Genomic DNA, 25,267 nt, shown 5'->3' on the forward strand with positions numbered 1-25,267 from the left:
TCGAAAATTTTCGGAAAACTCTGAAGGAAAAAGGGAAAATTCGGAAAATTAAATTCCCATATGTTCTACAATTACATACTGACAAGTGCTGTTAGTAAATTTGATGTTTGCGCTAGCGAAATTGATCTTTGTTCGAAACTGGAATTGGTTTTTAATGAGCGGGACGAAGTTTGTCGGGTCAGCTAGTTTACACATAAAAATGTTACGAGCAAAACATTATTTTTTTCAGGAGTCTTCATTCAAAAATGACTTATATCCCAAAAACTATAAAATATAGAAAGTTAATGCCTTCGTCATATATCAACAAAATCTAAAACTTTGTCGAATACACTATATCGCTATCTTGACTTTAAACAAAACTAGGATTAGTTGTATTTTTGACGTAGGACTACGTCTTACATTAAGGGTGCCAAATCAGAAAACAGGTCACGTTTTTATGAAATAAAGTTAACGTTAATAACTATTTTTGATGCGAACGGATTTTAACGATTTGTATACCAATCGAATCGAAAATTTTCTAAGATTTGTTTGATATGCTATACATTACAATCCCATAGTCTGTATATGGTTTAAATTCATGAAAATTGGAAGCATTCCCATTTCCCCACACATTTGTTCTGTCCATTTGTGTGCTTTCCCGAACAGAGCTGTCAATAACGGGTAACTTATGCAGCCGCTAGAATAGAAACAGCGAAGGGGGATAGCACAAAAAAAATATTTGGGAAGTACACTCCACCCTTGCATAGTGAGTAAACTGTCGCTGGAGTATAAGTATTGTATCTCTTCTGATGAAAGTTCTCAGAATCTTTCTGTGTCTGAAACAACAAAGATCGCTTATACTGTGAACGCTAGCAAATTTTTATCGCTGCAACTGTGTGCATCTGTTAGACGCGTGTTTGATGTTTGGTGAATGGCGATGCATGGAAGATGCCTCTCGTTAAATACTCAATGCAATGCGTGCATTGATATAAAGAAACAAATTGCGACATATGACCAAATAGTGTATTGTTCTCGCAAAGGCAAGAAAGAATCGTTGCTTCTCGAAATGATTCTACAAAACCACGCAAGCCATTACAACTTTTCAGGGTCCCCGGAACTTTTTTACTAAAGATGGAATGGAATTTCGACGCATTCGCAAATAATACCCAAAATGATTAACCAACAAATTAAAAAAAAAAGATTGTGTAGTCCTACGTCCTAAGCGGTCGTGTCTGGGATACAACCCCTCGAATTTTGTTTTCAAAGAAAACATGTAAAAGTTGTTGTTAGAAAAACTTTTTCCCTGTAAAAGTGCCCATCTTCCGATGTATGGACGACTTGTTGAAAATGAAAATGAATTTTAATTTTATAAATAACTTTAATTTCAGCAATTTTTTTTCCAAATAACTTTTGGTATTTTTTGTAAAAATTTTACATTTCATACTTTGACAAGAATTATGTAGGTATCATATTTTTAAATTATTATTTTTTGCAACAAATTAAGAAAAAAAAATTGGCCTTTTCCAAAAAGTAGTCTAATTCTTTTCGATTATTTCAAGTATGCAAAGTTGCTTAAATGACCCATGTCTTTACACTAACAACGTTTCACTACTATCTGAGTTGATGTTGCTAATTCCTAAGACGAGTTGGCATGAAATTCGTCTATGATAACACTGATTATCATAAACGTATATCTACGGTTCGTTACATTGGAAGTCACCTTGACGGCGTTTACCTGCTCTGTGACCAACATCAATCCTGTTTTTTCTCCTTCGAATTTCGCAAAACATCTTCGAAATCATCTCAAAATAAGCGTATTAATTTCTTCGGTAAACTTTCCCCATTTACGCAAACGTCACCAAGCGGTTGTCACTCAAAGTTAGCATCGCGTTGAAAAAATATTTTGACAGTTGCCGTTCTTCCTCGGACCTTTTGGAAAACCCAATATGCTTCCAACGGTGGCAACTACGATAGCTTATGAACCGCTGGCTGCAACCTCCGCCTTTTCGACGCACAGTGTAATCCCATTTCAAAACAACAGATTAGCAATCGATCTGTTTACCTTTTCCAGGCGAGACTCGCTATTCCTATTCCGTACCTGCTCAATGGGGATCAGTTTCTTCGGGGAAAAGGATCTCTCGCTAGGATTGTGTCTTATTATCGTCCTTTGTTCAGCGCATTTTCTCATTCTTCGGTGAATAGACGAAATGATGCGTTGGCTGACGTTTATGATTGGGTGCGCAGATCATAAATAGTTTCGGTTTGGGTTTTTATTTTTCCTCTCTCTCTCTCTCGAGCTTGATTGAGGTTCACTTAACTGGAACAATCGGGAAAAGGATTGCAGAAGAGTGCGCTGTTTTTGTTGATGGACTGCGGGAGTGTTGATTTATAGTGTAGATTTATTCTCCTCGATACTGGGAAAGGATCATTCCTATGCGGTCGATTGACGTCGTTCACTGACGAGTTTTGAGTTAAATTAAAAGCTTGAAATTATACAATGGCACGCCATTGCTGGTTTTAATCGTCCCAGCAGCAGGCGAATTCCAGAGAGACCAGGTAATTCCGAGAAATATGATCCTCGCAGGGGTATCAATATAATTTGTTCGAGCGACGGATACAGAGAATAACGAAAAATAAAACAGGCAAAACTAACGTGTTGAAAACAAAATCTGTATCAAATTTGTAGGTATAAATTTAACGTGAAACGGTTATGCTAGATTTACGAGGCGGAATAAATTAGATCCAAGACCCAATTAAATCGCATTGTGTCATTCGCTTTATTATCAGTGTCTAACATCTGTGGGAGCAGTGTTGTTTCTTCTGGTCACAAACATTTTCTCTAATGGAGCAGGGAAGCAACATGCTAAATTCCCTCATGCTCTTTTGTGTTTATCTCGTCAGTGATCAAAACTATACACATAATTAAGTCATCTTCTACTAATTCCAATCAATTATTAAAACTAAGCGCGCGACCGATGCGGTCGTTGGCGTGATGAGACACAATCCGTTTCCACGATGTTCAAAATCCCAACACTGGCGGTGGCCAGAGATGCTAGTTCTACGGAAATATATTTTTTTACGGAAATACTGAACCAAAAAAAAGTTGATGGTTCTGAGCCTAGGGGCACGGACGGGATCTCGACATAGGACTGTGATTGTGTGTAGTAATTGCACTTGAATTGAGTTTTTGAATTGTTCAAAACCTGTCATTTTTTCTCTTTTGATACATCAAATGGAAGTCCTGACAAAAAACCGATTCCTGTATAAACTTGTATTGTTTAAACGGGTTAGATGAGATGTTAGAATCCGGAATGAAATACTGTTCAAAAATGTACACAAAATACCATTAAAACCATTATTACTCTCTTCTTCTGTTTATTTAATTATTCAGAAGAAGACAAAGAGTCATCTTAGAGTATCATAGTATCGTAGAGTATCATTTTCAAACACAAGTCTAAATAGTTAAGAATTACTATAATATTTTATTTACAAAACTTACTTCTATAAGACCAGGCGATGATCATGCTGCTTTGTGTCATTGTGAACAAACAATGCTTCAATTTATATTCTAGTGTGTAGGTATTGGTGACTACCAAACACTGCATGGTTTTCATATGTGTGTGTGTGCAAGCGCTGAGCGTAAACGAATGTTTTCGTATTTTCAACTGTCAAGTTTCTATAAGACCATTTACATTTTCCTTTGTTTTAGTTGATCAAAACAATTAAATCTGGAAAATGTCGAAGGGAAAAGTCCTCACGGATAGAGAAGAGACAAATCGATGCATTTCACCAAGAAAATGTTGGTATCAGAGAAATATCTCGTCGGATTGGACGATCCAATCAACTAGTGCTCAATTATTTGGCGAATCCTCAAGGATACTGTAAGAAGAAGAGAGTTCCACGTGAATCGAAGCTCTCTGACCGGGATAAGCGGGAAATAGCTAGAACAGGTTCGAATACCTCACAATCGCATGTGCAAATGAAGCAATATTTCAACTACTTAACTGATTGGGTGACAATTCATCAAATTTTGGTAAAAAATCCTCACATAAAGAGGTCTTAAAAGGTTAAAACTCCTCATCTTACACCATCTCACCTCGGAAGACGTCTGAGTTTTTCCAAAGCTCACATGAACCGACAGTGGGACATGGTATGATGTGACAAAAAATGTTTCCAAAAGAATACATTTTGCTATACACCATAACTTCAATGTATAGGTTATCTTCACTGACGAAAACAAGTTCAGTTTGGATGGTCCTGATGGTTTCAACGGGTACTGGTGTGATTTACGGAAGAAGGAACAGTATTTTTCAACCAGGAATTTGGGTGGATGCTCGTGCATGGTTTGGGCGGGGTTCTGCGCAACCGGAAAGCTCAAAATAGCTCTCACATCATTGAAGAACTCAAGGTTGCAATTTCGGAAAAATGGGAAAAAAATCGAGAAATCCGTTCAGCAAAATTTGGTAAATAGTATTTCATCACGAATTTTCAAGGTTATTAGTCGAAATGGCAAGGTTACCAGTTGACATGTAAATCAGCCTATCGTTTTGAATTTTTCATTGATAATACTTATGAATTTTGAAGTGGTCTTATAGAAACTGGACAGCTGAAATTATCATATTTAGGCACAATAAATAAACAAACAACTCTTTTGAACGGAACTGACGTCAAATATACTTTATTCTAAGAAGTCTACAATGTACGAATGTATATTGAATGGCGTTAACGTTCCCATAGATCTTTTGCCGTCTCAACGTATGCATTTACTAGCGTCATTTATTAATACTTAGTTGAGATTTCTTAAGCCAAATAACACGCCTTCAATGTATTCCGAGGGGCAAGCTCTAGAATACGCGTGACCACAGTGCAAGTCGAAAGAAATTTCTTCGACGAAAAATCCCTCGGCCAGAACGGGAATCGAACCCGAACACCCGGCATGATAATGTGAGACGCTAACCACTCGGCCACGGGTGTACATGTATGAATGTATCTTGTTGAAATTATAACTGTTTATGTTGCAACGAAATATAATGAAGGTGGTCTTATAGAAGATGCACAGAGTGTATATGGGCCGCATAATATTAAGATCGCGACTACTCAAGCTATCATAATCTGATATGCGTGAGTATATCCTTTCAAACTTCTAAAATAAGCATTCATTATTTGCATTTTTACATAACCAAACAACATGCCTACACGATAAAAACGTTAATTTAGCGCGAGTTGATCGGGCAACATACAATACAATAACTGCCAAATGCCTATTATCGGTAAATGGAGAATAACTCATTATACGCTTCAATTCACATTGTGAGTTAATGCCCGAATTTAGGCAAAAATATTGCACGTTGCTTCGGGGAGGAAAGCGAGTGGCTAGTGCAATCGAAAGAAAACATACCCATTTTAATCGTCAAATTGTTAACTTTTTTTTTTACAATATTCACAGTCCATTTTTAAAGTAAAAAGACGGGTGGGTAATGTCGGGGACATAACCGGAGTGACGTAGGACTATACAAAGGGGACAGCTTTTGTTAAAGATATATTTTAAATATGTTGTTTTATTTTCTTCTCCTACGTGAACCTGAAAATCTACCTGAAAAATGGATCAGTTTACTGTTTACTCTTTATGAATATGTTGATGGTTCTGAAAAGAACCTTTGGTGTTGTGTTTTTGTTATCACTCGATATTCCCATCTTGTTCGGTTAAACCTTCCTATTTTGCTATTGCGTTTGCCACTCGCCACAGCTTTCACAGTTGGAAAATTTCTTCCCATCTATCTTGTGACATGTTGTTCAGTAAATTACATTTAATGCGACGTGCCGGAGAAACACTTTGCCACTCACTGAAACTAATTGTTGCCTTGATGAGCGCCGAACCGAAGCTGCTCTGTTCTTGATGCGGGTTTTATGATCGTCGTGAGCAGCTTTGCAAGCCAACTCGAGCACTCCGACGGCCGAAACTCTATAATCGCTGTTAGGTATACTGGTGCTCCGGCACCAATCCGTTCGGCCGAGTTACTCTTGCGGAGCAATCAGTGAATGCGACCAACAGGGAACTGGAGACCTGCACGGTTCGAGTGAGACTTTGCCTTTCCCTTAACTTGTCCTCCTTTGTTACGTCCACGATGCCGATGTCGTACAACCACACGGGTTTACGGTTCGAAAGAAAATAAGATATTTTTTTGGGGTCCGCGTGTTTTATACTCTAGCGATACACACTCACAGGATAGAGACAAATCGGCAGACTCAGCCAGAGGGGCGAGTCCAACGAGACGAACGAATGAGCGTTAAAAGGGAGCGATGGCAAAAAAATACATTCATTACGATTTGTTCGCTCGTTGGATTCACATGCAGGCTAAAAAGGGTCCTTTTCAGGATCACAAAATTATCTTCAATCTAAAGAGTTTATTCCTTCCTGTTTAGCGATTTGTTGCCACTCGCCACAGCTTTCACAGTTGGAAAATTTCTTCCCATCGAGCTTTGTGACATGTTGTACAGTAAATTACATTCAATGCGACGTGCCGAAACGCCACTCAGTGTCGCATTGGAGGCGATTTTAACCTGTAATTGAACATTTGCGATGACAGTGGAACAGTGTCGACTTTCAATGTGGGGTCATAATTTGGACCCCGAACTCTATGTTTACAAAAATGTCCAAATAAATATGTCGCATTACAGGTCCGTCCAATTAGCTAAATGTAGAGATAAGTGTAAATTACTGTACTTTCAATCTAGAAGCAATTTAAGAATTGGTGAAAATCAATAAGCTCAGAACAACTGCCAAATTCACATACTCATCATATCATGGCAAACAAATTATGAAAAAATCAATTTGTGTTTTATTATTATTTTGGATAATGTTTTAGAAAGCATTGAACTGTATTTCCTAAACTCTTTTTCGAAGGTTTAATGGCCCTGAAAAGCGCCTTGTTTTATGGAATGGTTCCAATTTAGAAAACTTAGTACTCGTGGTTTTTTGAAAAAAAAACCATTTCGAACGCCCTCGATGCCGCCTTGTTCTGGATTTGCCACCAAAGCAGTTTGTATAAAGAACAAACTTTTTTCTTCTGCTACGTGATGCCGTTTGCGATTGCGTTTGTCACTCGCCACTCGCTGCAACTGCCTGTTGTCTTGATGTCCACCGAACCGAATGTGTTCTGTTCCGAATGCGGGTTTTCTTATCGTCGCGAGCAGCTTTGCCAGCTAACTCGATCATTTCGGCGGCCGAAACTATATAACGCCGGCTAGGTTGACTGGTGCACTAGTACTAACGCGCTCGGCCTAGCTACCCTTGCGGGGAACTCCAGATCAACACGGTTCGAGCGGGATTTTGCCTTTCCCTTCACTTCTCCTCCTTTACCATGTCCAGACATGGCTGCTTGGGTTGGTTTGTTGATGTGTTGTGATGCGAACCGATGTGGTGTACGGTTTGGATGAGAATGATCGTTACGGCAGCGGAGCGGGGATTTTTAAGCTGACTGGCTGGCTCGAGAATTACGCATGTGTGAGACTGCGACCAATGTTTCGTTCATTTTTTTCTTTTTCCTTTCCAATCGTGTTTCATTCTATTTCGCTGCTGCTCTGGTTGCTCGTTTTGGTCGGTACGATTTGAGGAGCACAAAATGGACCAATCAAAAATGGGCACATAGTGCATTTGGACAATGCTTGATATTTCACAATTATTCAATTATTTATCTCAAGAAAAATGAAATGTTATTCGTTATGATAGATGCGTAGATATATTTCCTATCAATTGATGCAAAAACCTTTGCGATCTATTGAGAAATGCTCGAGTTATAAGCGTTCCAAATCTTGCATTTTTTCCTACTTGTTCAGTGCCTAGATTTCCATTTTACCCCCTATATCTTCCGGTTAGACGTAGTCCTACGTCAATATTGGGCGATTATGAAGCAGGCCTTCCGGAAGAACCCAAAAGTTGTCAAATCGGAGGCGGACTTCAGGAGAAAATGGATTTCTGTTCAAAAAAAACTACAACCTGACGTTGTACAGAACCTTATGGACGGGGTAAAGAGGAAGGTGCGAGCATACGGGCTTGGGCTCGAAGTATGAAAAAAAAAAAATGCCAAAAGTTGTTTAATAGTTTTTATTTTACTGTCTAAAATTTTCAAAAGGATCGGTCTACTGGGAGAATTTCTACAGCGTTTTTTCCGTGATGTAATTTGATGTGACACACCCTTTAACAACGCTTGTCGATATGTAATTGTAGGACACATGCGAATTGAATTTTCGAATTTTCCCATTTTCCTTGAGAGTTTTCCGAAAATTTTCAATTGTCATGTTTGGTTGGAATACGTTTGGTTGAAATGTGTGCACTATTTTTATGGGACCCCCCTCTCCTTTCCAGAGGAAGAAGAGGTGTCATACCATTATAGAAACATTTCTCGTACCCTAAAACTTCCACATGCCAAATATGGCTCAAGTTGCTTGATAAGTTCTCGAGTTATGCAGAAATTAGTGTTTCATTTGTATGGGAGCCCCCCTTTAGAGAGGGGGGAGGAGTGTCGAACTACCATAGAAACGTTTATCGATCCCTAAAACCTCTATATGCTATGACCCCCCCCCCCCCTTTTGTCTGGTGGAGAGTCTTATCACCATAGAAATATTTATTGACCCTAAAACCTCAATATGCCTAATTTGGTTTCATTTGCTTGATTACTTTTCGAGTAATGCAGAAATTTGTGTTTCATTTGTATGGCAGCCCCCCTTTAGAGAGGGGGGAGGGGTCTCAAACTATCACGAAAACCTTCTCCGGCCCCAAAAAACCCGTACATACCAATTTTCAAGTTAATCGGTTCAGTAGTTTCCGAGTCCATAAGAATCAGGCAGACAGACAGAAATCCATTATATATATATATATATATATATATATATATATATATATATATATATATATATATATATATATATATATATATATATATATATATATATATATATAGATTCGTTTGGCAATGCCCAATTTACGTAAAAAATTAAGGAATAGCAAGCAGTACAAATGAACGTGTTTTATACCATCGTTTTCTTTGGCACATGAGTGAATAAGTTATAAACATTCGCATAGGAAAATGCTGAGATAAGCAATTGCAAACTATAAAATGGCAAGCGTTATCTGAACGCCTAACTGCCCCATTTTGATTGGCCTAATTTACGGTTTCCCTAACACAGCCGTCAAAACCAAGGTATCTGGGTAAATGTGCATTGCAAATACTCGGAGCACCTTTGGTATAATCTACTCGATATGATGTTTGTTTCACAGTATTATGATACACAATTCAACTTACCAGATTGGATTCGGATCTTGCCGTCTGTTGTTCCTCGGCGGTGGTAATAAGAATCTTTTGACTGTAGAATCCCCAAGATATTTTAGCCACTTAGCCAGATTTTCCTTTGCCAAGTATGACTGAAACTGAATTCGAAGGTTTGTTCACTTGGCGCTTACTTCTGTTGCACTATATTTTCCATCAATAATTTTTCGGCTATATATTGTCATACAGCATTGCGCATACCACGATTTTTGAATTCTTCGTTTCCAGCATTCTAGATGCAGTCAATCGCCTCTACGACACAAATGAGTTTGAGTTTTATATTTTCCTCATCCCACACTGTCTCTACCTTTCCTCGCGTTCTTTTATTTTTTATCTCATCTCAAATGTATTTACAAAGCCATAAGTGAGGATTGCATTGTAAATCACATCATTTTCTTTCACTAAGACTTCCGGTTCGTGGGGAGCGATATTTTCAATCGATTAATTGTCGGCGCTAAAATTCATATCGATTTCTTCCGCCAATCCAGAAATGTCTAGCCGTAATAATCTAAAATAGATTTTTTTTCTGGTTTAATGAGAAAGGTGGAACAAATGTTCACTTTCCGGCATGAATGCCAGGTGCACAGATTGATCTGTGTTGCTCAATTTTTTAAATGTGTCTCAGGCCTAAAATTCATTTATTAATTTCGTTGGGGTTGATGAAATGAAAAGCATGATTTAGATAGAAAATACATATTACACTGATTTTCACTAATTTGAAAATGAATTAATAAAAAATGGGTCGGTTATATATATATATATATATATATATATATATATATATATATATATATATATATATATATATATATATATATATATATATATATATATATATATATATATATATATATATATATATATATATATATATATATATAACCGACCCATTTTTTATTAATTCATTTTCAAATTAGTGAAAATCAGTGTAATATGTATTTTCTATCTAAATCATGCTTTTCATTTCATCAACCCCAACGAAATTAATAAATGAATTTTAGGCCTGAGACACATTTAAAAAATTGAGCAACACAGATCAATCTGTGCACCTGGCATTCATGCCGGAAAGTGAACATTTGTTCCACCTTTCTCATTAAACCAGAAAAAAAATCTATTTTAGATTATTACGGCTAGACATTTCTGGATTGGCGGAAGAAATCGATATGAATTTTAGCGCCGACAATTAATCGATTGAAAATATCGCTCCCCACGAACCGGAAGTCTTAGTGAAAGAAAATGATGTGATTTACAATGCAATCCTCACTTATGGCTTTGTAAATACATTTGAGATGAGATAAAAAATAAAAGAACGCGAGGAAAGGTAGAGACAGTGTGGGATGAGGAAAATATAAAACTCAAACTCATTTGTGTCGTAGAGGCGATTGACTGCATCTAGAATGCTGGAAACGAAGAATTCAAAAATCGTGGTATGCGCAATGCTGTATGACAATATATAGCCGAAAAATTATTGATGGAAAATATAGTGCAACAGAAGTAAGCGCCAAGTGAACAAACCTTCGAATTCAGTTTCAGTCATACTTGGCAAAGGAAAATCTGGCTAAGTGGCTAAAATATCTTGGGGATTCTACAGTCAAAAGATTCTTATTACCACCGCCGAGGAACAACAGACGGCAAGATCCGAATCCAATCTGGTAAGTTGAATTGTGTATCATAATACTGTGAAACAAACATCATATCGAGTAGATTATACCAAAGGTGCTCCGAGTATTTGCAATGCACATTTACCCAGATACCTTGGTTTTGACGGCTGTGTTAGGGAAACCGTAAATTAGGCCAATCAAAATGGGGCAGTTAGGCGTTCAGATAACGCTTGCCATTTTATAGTTTGCAATTGCTTATCTCAGCATTTTCCTATGCGAATGTTTATAACTTATTCACTCATGTGCCAAAGAAAACGATGGTATAAAACACGTTCATTTGTACTGCTTGCTATTCCTTAATTTTTTACGTAAATTGGGCATTGCCAAACGAATCTATATATATATATATATATATATATATATATATATATATATATAAATGGATTTCTGTCTGTCTGCCTGATTCTTATGGACTCGGAAACTACTGAACCGATTAACTTGAAAATTGGTATGTACGGGTTTTTTGGGGCCGGAGAAGGTTTTCGTGATAGTTTGAGACCCCTCCCCCCTCTCTAAAGGGGGGCTGCCATACAAATGAAACACAAATTTCTGCATTACTCGAAAAGTAATCAAGCAAATGAAACCAAATTAGGCATATTGAGGTTTTAGGGTCAATAAATATTTCTATGGTGATAAGACTCTCCACCAGACAAAAGGGGGGGGGGGGTCATAGCATATAGAGGTTTTAGGGATCGATAAACGTTTCTATGGTAGTTCGACACTCCTCCCCCCTCTCTAAAGGGGGGCTCCCATACAAATGAAACACTAATTTCTGCATAACTCGAGAACTTATCAAGCAACTTGAGCCATATTTGGCATGTGGAAGTTTTAGGGTACGAGAAATGTTTCTATAATGGTATGACACCTCTTCTTCCTCTGGAAAGGAGAGGGGGTCCCATAAAAATAGTGCACACATTTCAACCAAACGTATTCCAACCAAAGCATTCTAGATGCAGTCAATCGCCTCTACGACACAAATGAGTTTGAGTTTTATATTTTCCTCATCCCACACTGTCTCTACCTTTCCTCGCGTTCTTTTATTTTTTATCTCATCTCAAATGTATTTACAAAGCCATAAGTGAGGATTGCATTGTAAATCACATCATTTTCTTTCACTAAGACTTCCGGTTCGTGGGGAGCGATATTTTCAATCGATTAATTGTCGGCGCTAAAATTCATATCGATTTCTTCCGCCAATCCAGAAATGTCTAGCCGTAATAATCTAAAATAGATTTTTTTTCTGGTTTAATGAGAAAGGTGGAACAAATGTTCACTTTCCGGCATGAATGCCAGGTGCACAGATTGATCTGTGTTGCTCAATTTTTTAAATGTGTCTCAGGCCTAAAATTCATTTATTAATTTCGTTGGGGTTGATGAAATGAAAAGCATGATTTAGATAGAAAATACATATTACACTGATTTTCACTAATTTGAAAATGAATTAATAAAAAATGGGTCGGTTATATATATATATATATATATATATATATATATATATATATATATATATATATATATATATATATATATATATATATATATATATATATATATATATATATATATATATATATATGATATTTCGTACATGTTATGACAAATTTGTCTAAAAAAGTCACAGGAGGGTTGTGTCTGAGACACGACCGCATAGTTGACATAGGATTACGTTAGGCTATCTGTTGATTTTGGATATGTTTGAAGAATTAAACTCTTTGATACTGATTTAGTGGCCCTGAATTGTTTGTTCACTCCACCAGTGCTTACAACCGAGTGACGATGGCAGAAGGATGGTAATTAGTCGTTAGATGGTGCGAATCAGATAGAAGATGCCAAAGTGGAGTGAGATATGTTGAAAACCGCCCTCTGTGACCCTTGACGAGATGCCTCCTGTGTTATGTATGGATGAAATACAGGAAAAAAAAACTCATCAATGTTATATAAGATAATTATCAAAACCGAACACAATTTGAAATTTTTCTCAGCAGTAAAAACATGTTACTTTAATATAGAGAAAACATATTCGAAATGGAAAAGATAATTTTGTTTTATAATTTTTACTTTCTGAGTGTTTGTGTTTGCGAATTTCAATTGGACTAACAACAACTAATACTATATGTAGAGCATATGGGCAATCATTTTTTCGAATATTTCTTCACTTTTCCAACTTGCCGTATGAACTTTCCTTGTCCAACAAAACAGACAGCTTAAACCGAACGACCCGTTCTCGAGCGGGAACACACCTTGGCTTTTATTTATGAAAATTGAAATAATCCGTTCCATATATCAAGTCATTTCTAACAATAAAAAAAATAAATTGTAACTGTTACCATATACAATTTTACACTTACACTTGTGCTAAATTTTACACAATACACGATCGGTTATTGATATGAAATTTGACAAAGCAACCAACTTTAAAGTTTCAAATTTAAATTCAATTTGCTAGAATTAATCGTATCACTCACCTTACTTGCAATATAAAAATGCCCCCGACTTGCATATATCTTCAATGCCTATTTCCCTCAGACAGCTTGGTTTTGATGTCTCTGTTAGGGAACACATTTCGGTAGGAACAAAAGTTCCCACTACTTTTATGTATTTGCAATGTCGATTTCCCTCGAGCACCTTGGTTTTGATGTCTCTGTTAAGGAACACAATTCGGTGGGAACAAGTACTTATCGGCCTGCCCTCGTATCTGATCAGTACATGTTGATGAAACTTTATCTATCTAAAAGTGTCAGTAGTGTAGTATTATTACTTTTTCCCGAATACTCTGAGATATGATAAGGAAAACAGGTTCGTGGTTTTTCAATTAATTTAATTTGTAAAGGCAATCTGCAATGTTGGTAATCTTAGCAACATGTTTTACCGATATCGCGATCAATCGCATAAAGATGGTGGAAAGACTTACAGTAACTGTATGAGTAAGTGCTGAGTATGTGGAATAATTCGTTGTCGAATCCGAGGAGTTATAATGCTATGAACCAATATTATTTTAATTTTACTACTGATCTGATTGTTTCATTATCTACTTAATGATTAAAATGCAGAAATTTAGGTAATTATAACATTAAAAAAACAGGGAGTGGGTTATATCTATGGTATAACCGCAATGGTGACGTAGGACTATCGTTGATTTTGTGTTGTTGAATCTGAATCCATTCTGAATGAATGAATAAATGAATATTTGGGGGACTTCGAAAATGAGAGCGTTACGTTGGAGGTACAAGGTTTTATGCATCCAATATTGGGTACGAAAATATCCTACTGATGGGGAAGAATAATCTTCAGAAGCTTTCCTGCTAACTACACTTGATTGAAAAATCACAGAACAAAATATATTTGGTCGCAGTGTTATATGGTTAGAAAACATTAAAATAAACTCTTTCGCTTGCATGTTATTTTCAATGCCAAGGGGAACTGGCAAATTATTTTGCAGCAGCGGTATCTTACCGGATTCTTCCCGAAGTCCACCACCAGTGGGTAATGCTAACTCGATAACCACCTGTTAATTGCACTCGATTGAAAAATCACAAAACCAAATGTATTTGGTCGCAGTATTATATGGATAGAAAACGTTAAAATAAACTCTTTCGCTGGAATGTAATTTTAAATTCCAAGAGGAACTGGCAGATTATTTTGCAGCAACGATCACTTCTTTCCGGATTCTTCTCGATAACCAGCAAACGTAAAGAGTGGCGCGCGTGTATATGTGTGGCGGTTGCTCCGATGTCTCATGCGGAACCAATTTTCGATGCTGGTATTCTCTCGGTCGTCTTCTCTTCTTCTGATGGATCGGCTTTTCTGCGCTCCGTCACAGTCCCAAACAAACTGAATGCGTTTCAGGTTAGGTCAGGCCAGGTAATGAATCCCTTGATCCCTCACCATCAAGCTCGTCCAGCTCGTTCAACTCGTTCAGTAACGATGTTGTCTTGTCGATGTCCTCACGAAAAATGAATGCGTTTCATGGATATAATGGTTTTGTATTATAGAGACTTTAAACTTTTCAGTTCATTCGTCTCTAGCCTTGAGAAAGGCCCTTGGAACTCTACTCTAACTCCTGCATTACACCTCCACCCTCATTGCCTTGAGAAAGGCACTCGATCCCTCGCCGTCCAGCTCGTCCAGCAACGATGTTGTCCAATCGGTGTCCACACAAAGAATGGTGCGTTTCACCACCAGAATATCGCTTAAGTATGCTTTTTGTCCGTGACTGAATCGAAAGAAGGTGTGGTTTACGATGGCAATTTGGAAGGCAAACTAGAGGGGAATGAACTCTCTGAGTTTGAAACTTTCGGCGACTGAGCAATAATCGATTGAGAATTATGTTTTTCGCGATGTGAAACATTTTCCGTTGCGCGCGAATCCAATATTGGAAACGAACATATCCTACTGATGGGGAAGAATAATGTTCAGAAGCTTTCCTGCTGATTGCATTTGATTGAAAAATCACAAAACCAAAAGTATTTGGTCGCTGCGTTATATGTTAGAAAACATTAAAATAAACTCTTTCGTATGAATGTATTTTTCAGTTCCCAGGGGAACTGGCAGATTATTTTTCAGCAACGATTGAATCTTTCCGGAATTTTCTCGATGCTGAATGGCACCCAAACGAAGAGTTCCGCGCGTGTATGTGTGTGTGTGGCGGCTGCTCCGATCTCTTCCCGGGGCACCGTTTGTGGCATCACTCTCCTCCTGATGGATTCCCTTCTGGCATAAGGTGCACAAATAGGCTCTTGGTGACACCGTTCTTCCGCACTTTCATGATAAACGAAGAGCTTCACCACAACAGCCACAACATGCTCCAATCGCTGTTCAATTATAACTGAGTGGGTTTACGAGCGGCGCTCGCTTATATACCGATTGGTGATTTCAATAGCCTGTTTTGAAAGTAATTTTAAGGCTATTGAAACAAGTTTTTGGATGAAAAAGTAACAAGTATATAACGCGTAGACATTTTATCTTTCGAATGAAGTGTTTTTTTTTATCATACCATTTCGTTCAGTTGTTTAGGAGCTATTAACGCTCAAAATCTCGGTCTCCGGCGTAACGCTTTCGTTTTCGAAACTTTGATTTTACACCCCGGTATAGAAATGAAAGACGTAGTCCTACGTCAAAACACAATCGCTTTTTTTTGTTCATCACAGTGCAGTGTACAGAAAATAGTAATTATATGAGCAGTGTTTCAATGGTTTCTTATATTCATCTAAGTAATAAGACACTATCGTGACAGGCATGTTTGAACTCTACAAAGAATGTGATTCGAATGAAGATTTAGCTTATAGCACATTATACTGATAATTGTTGATTTTCGAACGACGTATGGAAGCTGTATGGAACTACGTCTGTTAAGCGAACAGTGATATTTCGGAAATTTGTTTTCAAAATTACTCAAATGTTTTCGAACCAAAAAATGTTTGTTTGCATGTTGAGCAAACGTATTACATTGCGTAGAATGCAAAACGGCGAGAAAGTCGATTTTGTGTTCGCGTACGTCTCCTATTCAAACATGGGCAGTGTATACGAAATGCGTATTTCTTCTATGTTATGAAAACAAAAAAAAATGTAAGGGGTTGTATCTAGGACACGACCGCATATTTTCGACGTAGAATTATATTATGTAATCCACTTATTTACCACTTCGAATATTATTTGAGAATGCATCGAAATTTTTGTAATAGATTATATTTTTCGTTACAAATAAATTTGATGAACGTCCTTTAGATTTGATATGATGCCTAGGACTACCAAAATATGTGAACGGAAGAATTGGCATACGATCATTGTATTTTACATTTCCCTCTGAAATTATTGCACATCTCATGTTTACGTAGTTCTGGAACCACGAAAGTTCATTTACCTCTAGTATCTGAAATGACGATTTTCCCAGGCTGCTCATTTTAAAAGTAAGTTTTAGGGAAACATATTCCGGTCTGCACAACGACAAGCGAGTTCAAAAGTACTCAACATCAAAAAATACTCCCGACTTGCATGTATTTGCAAAGCGGATTCCCCCAGGCACATTAATTTTGAAGTCCGTGTTCAAAGTACGTAGAATAAGAAGGTAGTCTACTTCCTGCTTTGTTCAAGTAGTGGTAGGCAAAGAAAAAAAGCAAAAAATAGTTATTAATCATAGATCGAATTCAAATAAATTCAAACATTTTTTAATTTTTTAAATTGTAACACAAGAACTGTCTCGAAATATGTTTCGAAATAATGAAACAGTGGTATACTTAATTATTTTAAAATTGAAAACAGTAAAATTATCGCACCTGTACTATAAAAATAATGCAAAACCGATAAACAAATGTGTGGAGAGGTTATATCGAAGCAGTGTCGTTCTCGTTCCCGATCCAACGAGCGAATGCATGGGATAACTGAAAACATCTCCGATTAGTTTATCTCATTTGAAATTATTCTGTTCCGGCATCGCGCGACGTGGTATTTCAACATTTTTCTGAAGTAAACAAAAATTATTCAGTATGAAATCGATAGAAATTCACATAAAACGTTACTTACAGTGAAAAACAAGTACACTATCATGTTTACCGTCGACTCGACCGGCGATTTTGCCACTTTTTATGATGTTTAGAACTTTTAAAATCGAGAAATATTGAAAAAACTTCAGAACTTCGAACAAATTGAGGATTTTTTATTACTAACTTCGTTGTGTGTGTAATACATGCGCTCTCCGTGTGTATACACAGGAAATATCCCTTACCTTCTATTCTATGTACTTTGGTCCGTGTTAGGGGAAAACAGCTGGGTGGGAACAAAAAAAAACCCAGCTTGCGTGTATATTTGCAAAGCGGATTACCGCAGGTACATCGATTTTGAAGTCCGTGTTGGGGAAACCGTAAATCGGGCCAATCAAAACTTGACAGTTAGAGCGTTTAAATAACGCTTGACACTTTACAGTTATCCAATTGTTCATTTCATGAAAAATAATATTTTATTAATTGTAATAGACGCGTAGAAATATTTCTTATTAATTAATGCGAACATGTCTCCGATCTGTTGAAAAATGTTCGAGTTATAAGCATTCGAAATACGGGTAGGGTTAGCACACAAATCGGCAGAACAAATGCATGGGAAAAAAAAAGAAGTTCTTCCAGTTTTCATGAATTTAAACCGTTTAGAGATTAGCGAATTGTAATGTATAGTATATCAAACAAATCTTACAAAATTTCTGATTCGAGTGGTATGCAAATCATGAGAATTCGTTCACAGTGAAAATAGTTATTAACGTTGACTTTATTTCATAAAAACGTTACCTGTTTTCTAATTTGGCACCCTTCCTGAAAGACGTAGTTCTACGTCAAAAAATGGGTGGGTTATATCTATAATATAACCGCAAGGTTGACGTGGGACTACCGAAGCTTAGCAATCATTTCAGTGAGCAGAAGATATGAAGGCATATCCTTCAATACAATCTTGAATAACCGAGCCAAAGCGTTATGTTCGTACCCGTTCTTGTAATCCGTGTTAGGAAAACACTTTTCGGAGTGCAAATAAAACATGCGGGTGCAGAAGTACCTCCGGCTTGCATGAATCAACAACTTCAACTTCTACTTTTTATACTATAGAGGATTTAAACCTGAAAGTTCATTCGCCTCTAATGGCTGTACGATTTTCCCAGGTCCCTAAGTTTAGGAGACCGTGTTAAGGAAACATATTCTAGTTTGCACAAAGGCAAGCGAGTACAAAAGTACTCGCAGTTTGCATTTATTTGCAAAGCCGATTTTCCCAGACATCTTGGTTTTGAAGTTTGTGTTAGGCAAACACATTCCAGTCGGAACAAAAATGCCCCGACTTGTATGATTTTGCAATGTAAAATTCCTCAGACACCTTAGTTCTGATGTCTGTGTTGGGGAAACAAATTTCAGCCGAACCAAAAATACCCCCGCCATGCATGAATTTGCAATGCCAATTTCCCTACGCTCCATGGATTTGAAGTCTGTGTTAGGGAAACACATTTCAGTCGAAACAAAAATACACCCGAGCTGCATGTATTTGCAATGCCAATTTCCCTACGCTCCATAGATTTGAAGTCTGTGTTAGGGAAACACATATCAGTCGGAACTAAAATACCCCCGACTTTCATGTATTTGCAATGCCGATTTCTCCAAGGCTGCTTGGTTTTGATGGCTGTGTTAGGGAAACCGTAAATCGGGCCAATCAAAACGAATCAGTTAGGGCGTTTAGATAACGCTTAACATTTTACAGTTTTTCAATTGTTTATCTAATGAAAAATAAGATTTTATTAATTGCGATAGAAGCGTAGAAATATTCCCTATCAATTGATGCAAACATCTTTCCGATCCAGTAACAAATGTTCGAGTTATAAGCACTCCGAATCTTTCATTTTTTCCTGCATGTTCTGTGTTTAGTTTTTCATGTTACCCCCCATATACTCCGGTTAGGCGTAGTCCCACGTCAAAATCCGTGGAAATCGGATCAGTTTTTTACAGATTTATACAAACAAAAAATCTGGCATCTCTGCGTGGAATATCACAAAGAAAGCCAACATGCCAACAACGCTCTGTCGCCAGCCAAGGGTTGAATAAACAAAATTTTAAACGACACACACCTCTTCTAATCATTGACAACACATAAACGTCGAATTATAATAGTGCACATAAATTAGGTGGCCGAGGATTTCTTCTTTGTTTCTCCCTGTTTGGGAAGCTGTGGCAACCTAATTCCCCAGGCCACAAACTCGAAGAGAAAAAGAGGCAAAACACTAAAGATCACACCTTCCTGCAGGATGGAACCATAGAGACACCCGAGAACGAGAAGACAGAAATAAATATCGCAACTAACGTCGATGAGGAAATTAATAGTTTTATAATTGAATAAATTATTTCTACTATTTTATGGTCGTTCGATGAGCGTGAGCGGTAACCCGAACTCGGGAGGAGAAATGGGAACACACATTCTAGGGAGCAGCCTGCCGTAGTCTTCGGGGCTTCGTTTGGAGAGTTGGGGGAAGAGAGAGAAATGAAATTAATTGAATGATAGTTGATTAGAATTATAAGAACATTTACAACCCAATATACATTCGTTTATGGGTTTCTGATGGCTCTATTCGCTCGATCGTCATCTCGTCGTTTGCGTTGTCGTTGCCGGGGCGAGTGCAGTACGTGTGAATGTCTCTCTTATGGTCTGGTCTGGGAGCCATGGTAGCCATGCTGATTCACCGCGGGTGAATCCACGGTACGTCGAGATCAGTTCGAGATTCTGCGCGGAGTCGCGAGTCTGATTAGCATAAATTATATCAAATCATGTGAGGCGAAATCGGAATACCTGTGCTAACAACCCAGCGACAACGGTGCAAAGGGGATGGGTGCAACAGCGAGTGCATGTTTGGGAACTAATTTGATGATCGTAAAACGGACAACTTTATTGCCACGGTTGGCTCTGGCCGTGTTCCGTGGATTGATGCATTTATGTGCTTTATAATCTCCTGAAATTGACGCTCTTGCTGGTAAAGCATTGGAGCTGTTGTATTTTATATGGGACAGTTTATGGTATCGGTTGCTATAATTGGTAATTGGAGAACATAAGCTTTTGTCCGATGGAAGCTTTGATTGATAATTCGGACAAGAACAGAACTGTATTTTCCCAGGCTCGTGGTTATTGATATGTATATTAGTTAGATTCTCCGCGTTTAGAAATCTTTCCACACGTTATCGCTCCGGACCAAGGAACCGATTGGTTGACATCATGCTCTCCATCCGATCATTAACGCGCTGAGGAGAGCCTCAATTTGTGTGTGCGTTGAAATTAGCCCATATAAATGTTCAAATCACTAATTCACCGGTCGTAAGCTGGCAAAAAAAAAATGAGAAGAAACACAACCTCAACAGCCAATAACTCTAACATCGTCATCTACTGCGAGCGAGACTCTTTGCTGCCTCTGCTGCTGCTGGATCGTATCTCAGGCTTAGACATTTCAGCGAAACCATCGAAAAAAAGGAGAGCAAACAAGCCATGAGTTAGCCGTAGTGTTGATTATGGAGTCCCGTCAAGAGGCCAGAACAAACCATCGGTAATAAATTTGTAGAAATTCGAACCATAAAACAGCATGTTGAGGCCGGGGATTGGGAATTTGCTTGCGAGTCATTTTTATATAGAAGTCAACGTTGCTGGACTTATTAGTGGACATGTTATTTGTGTGTTTTTCTTTCGCTAGATTTTTTTGGTTCCTACTTCGAAGAAATCTCCAATCGCAAGGACCGGTTGCTGCCGCCAGAGACGTCGAACTTTATTCTAATAGTTTACAACTTAATTAGTGGGTGATTTGCTGGTTACTGTTGCTTGATTTGCAGGTACCCGCAGCAGGTGCCGAATGAGGCGATTTTGGATGATTTTTGGATGATGGATTCGTGTTTATTGCGATGGCGTTGTGAATCCTTGGTAAGATGTATACTTATTACAGTTATTCGATAATGGTCAGAGTTGTAACATTACTTGAAGTTGACTTTCATCTTGAGCTTATGTTTGGGTAGTTTTTACACTTCCTAGTTGCCCTCTGTTTTTGACTGGAAACAGTAAAAGCATTCCCAATAAACAAATTTCGGTGATACAGTCAACTCTCCCTAACTCGATGTTCTGTATCTCGATATTTTCCCTAACTCATGGCACCTTCGATTTTACAAGCATTCTTCTCTCCATAACTCGATACCTCCCTTACTCGATATGTTTTGATTCATTTTTCCATGGATTTTCACCTCCCTAACTCGATTGATTTTCGCGTACATGTTTTTGTGTGTTATTACCTCTGATTTCAATTGCTCTTGAAAGTGAAGACGGAGTGTTCGTGCCATCAAGCTATTTCTTTTCAATTATGGAAAACCACGGAGAACCTTTCAAGCGAACAATCAAAACGCTAACCATTGCGCAAGGTCGAGCAGGTCGAAAAGTATGGACGGAAGGGGTCAGAAGCTGCAAAAGATTCCAGTATTGCACAAAGTACGGTATCAACACTATTCAAGCTAAAGAAAAAATGGAATCGGAAGGGAAAATTGAATCTAGACAAAATGCATAACGGGTGTTAAATAAAAAATGAGAATTTTTTCAATCACATATAAACATTTTTTTTTCTTTTTCATCGATTTCAGTATTTTTTATTAATAACATAACGTATTTTCTTCAAAAAAATGTCAGTGAATGTTTGAGTAAGAGCCGTGGTCTGTTGTTCGACGCAACTTTGTCACGATGCTATCACAAGAATGTTGTACGGTTCTACGAAACGCATTTCCAGCAAAGAAAAAAGTTGACGGTGGCACATTTTAAGGAAGAAAATGTACCTGTCAGTACGGTATATCGTATCCTGGGTTCCATGAACGTAGAGCGGAAGGTCGGAAGTGGTCGTCCGGTGACGATAATGACGAAGCAGAGGAAGACATCGTTAAAGAAGCTGTTTGACAACAAGGACGTAACCAGCCTGCGTGACGCCGGTCGGAAATATGGCTGCTCCCACGTATTGATCCATCGGACCCTCAAGATGGAAGGAATCGTCTGCAGGAAGAAGACGAGGTCGCCGGAGTACACTGAGGAGCAGATTGAGACGATTAAATCACAGTGTCGGCGGATGACCAAAAAATACCGGGGGCGTCTTTCGTTCTGGACGACGAAAGCTATTTTCCGCTGTCCAAAACGCATATTCCAGGAAATGATAATTACTACTCCAGCGACAAGTCATCCACACCGCCTGAAGTGAAATACAAGTTCAAGCACAAGTTTGAAAAAAAGGTTATGTTGTACATCGCCATTTCTGACCGGGGCATTTCAAAGCCTTGGTTTAAGCCGAGCGGTCTGGCTATCAACCCACAAATCTATCGAGGAGAGTGCCTCGATAAAATCCTGCTGCCGTTCCTGAACGAGCATCACGCGGATGGGAAGTACGTCTTCTGGCCGGACAAGGCGTCTTCCCATAACGCCAAGAAGACGCTGGCGTATCTTGAGGAGAAAAAGATACCGTTCGTGCTGAAAGATCGTAACCCAACAAACTTGCCCCAGTGCCGCCCAATAGAGGATTTCTTTGGCTCACTCAGTGCCCTAGTGTAAAAAAACAATTGGAGGGCCAAGGACACGAAGCAACTGACTACAAGAATCCGGAAAATGGACGTAAGTGCCGTACAACGTTCTTGTGAGAGCATCGCGACAAAACGGATAATGCAATTTGATGAAAAATTTTCCAATGGAAATAGAAAGGTATTATTTCTGGAATTATGTGTAAGTAGTAGTAAAATAACTTTTATTTACATTAACAAATGTTCTATAAATTTGGTTATACATATCAATTGATTTACCCTAAACGGCTCTTCATCTTTGGAAATCACAGTATTATAATATTCAAAGTTTGTTGTTTTCAACTGGTTGTACAAAATTATACTTTGAAGGCAAGTAAAGGATTAGATGAATTTGATAACCTAACTAATTGAAAAATTTGACAACCTACCTAATTGAAAGAATTTGATAGCCTAACCTAGTGAACAAGATCGCGTACAATCAAATGAACGGATCGCAGACAAGCAACTCTGAACCTCTCTAGAACTACCGTTCTCCGTTCCTCCAGGGTCGGTACACCAGCCAGGCGGTGGACCTCAGAGTTTCGAGTCCGAGGTGGACTATTCAAAGTCATCCTGAGGATCTTGTTTGGGATCCTCTGCAGTTTGAGATGGTGGCTGTTAGCACAACTCTCCCAAATAGGCATACCGTACTCGATGACAGGCAAGATAATTTGTTTATAGACAGCAAGCTTATTTTTCAAGGATAAGGTGGATCTCCTATGTATGAGTGGATATAATGAGCTAATTAGGATAATGCATTTAGTGCTCGTTTTGTCAATATGCTCCCTGAAAAGAAGCTTGCTGTCTAGTGTGAGGCCAAGGTACACTGCCTCTTTAGTCCATTCCACCACTGAGCCATTCAATCGTATTGAGTTATTCTCAGACGGAACATGTCTGGGAGACCTAGAATGAGGGAAAATGATGACCTGGGTTTTCGCTGCATTGATACGGATCTTCCAGCTGCTAAAGTACTCAGACAGGACATTCAAGCCTCTCTGGAGTTTGGCAGTGAGAGGTCCGATAACTCTTCCGTTATATACTATGGATGTGTCATCCGCGAACAGCGACAATATTCCTCCATCAGAGAGAGTTGGAATGTCAGATGTAAATAGGTTGAATAAAATGGGTCCAAGAATACTTCCTTGTGGTATACCCGAGCTAATGTAAAAAGCATCGGAGTTGGAGCCGTTGAGAGAGACTCGGAATATCCTGTCTAGTAGATAGCTCTGAATGATTTTCACGAGAAAAATTGGAAGACCGTATCGTTGCAGCTTATAGACCAAGTCATCATGCCAGACATTATCGAACGCTTTTTCCACGTCCATCAATGCCATGGCTGATGTTTTAGAGACAGACTTGTTCCGTCTTAGAATGTTGGTGACTCGGATCAGCTGATGAATAGTCGATCGACCATTCATAAAACCGAACTGCTCATCGATCAAAATGTTATTTCCTTCGGCAGATATCAAAAGACGTTGGTATATTGCTTTTTCAAACAGCTTTGATAACCCCGAAAGAAGGCTGATAGGTCTGTAACTAGAAGGGGACGTGGGATCCTTTCCAGGTTTCCGAATGGAGATGACTTTGGCTGACTTCCAACACGAGGGGAAATAGCCAAGTCGGAGACATTGGTTGAAGATCAATGCCAGACGATTGAAAAAACTGGGACTCAAATGTTTGAGCTCCAGATTCAAACGTTCGGGATCGTTTGGAGGATGGTCGAACTTTCACCAATAGCCGCCTCACGCGGGCTGATCATGTGTTGTCCCAGATTATGAGAGTTAACAAAATGTTGACCTATTTCAGCAGCCTTCTCTGTGGGGGTTATCAGTAGAATGTTTGAATCAGTCGGGAGATGCAGTGGAATCAGTGGTGGAATGGGTTTAGGCTTGTTTTTCAAGACTTTTGTGATCTTCCAGAACGGCTTAGCACAATCTGGGAGAGAGCGGATTAAATTATTGAAATTTTCATTGCGAAGATCCACCATCCTGGCTTGGATAATTTTTGTAAAGCGGTTGCAATGTGTTTTTAAGTTGGGTTGACCAGTACGCTGGTACTGCCGCCTAATAGCATTACGGAGACAAATGAGGTATTTGGTATTTCTATCAAGGTTCAGAATATTACTCACTTGTCTGGATGATGGAATATTGTTCTCCCTTGAGCGGGAAATCATCTCGTTAATACGATGAATACACTGGTCGATGTCATCAGTTGTCTCCGGCTG

The 25,267-nt window shown here is 38.4% G+C and overlaps 1 protein-coding gene across 1 annotated transcript in view; it reads left to right on the forward strand.

Moving 5' to 3' along the window:
• LOC129781602 (uncharacterized) overlaps nt 1-23,620 on the forward strand; it is a 48,605-nt gene extending 24,985 nt beyond the window's left edge. Inside the window, exon 2 of the mRNA XM_055789255.1 lies at nt 23,550-23,620. Within this exon, the coding sequence (XP_055645230.1) occupies nt 23,550-23,620 (71 nt within the window). The remainder of the gene's footprint in view (nt 1-23,549) is intronic.
• The last annotated feature ends 1,647 nt before the right edge of the window (nt 23,621-25,267 follow it).

This window comes from Toxorhynchites rutilus, chromosome 1 (genome assembly GCF_029784135.1).
Source record: "Toxorhynchites rutilus septentrionalis strain SRP chromosome 1, ASM2978413v1, whole genome shotgun sequence".
NCBI classification, from domain to species: domain Eukaryota; kingdom Metazoa; phylum Arthropoda; class Insecta; order Diptera; family Culicidae; genus Toxorhynchites; species Toxorhynchites rutilus.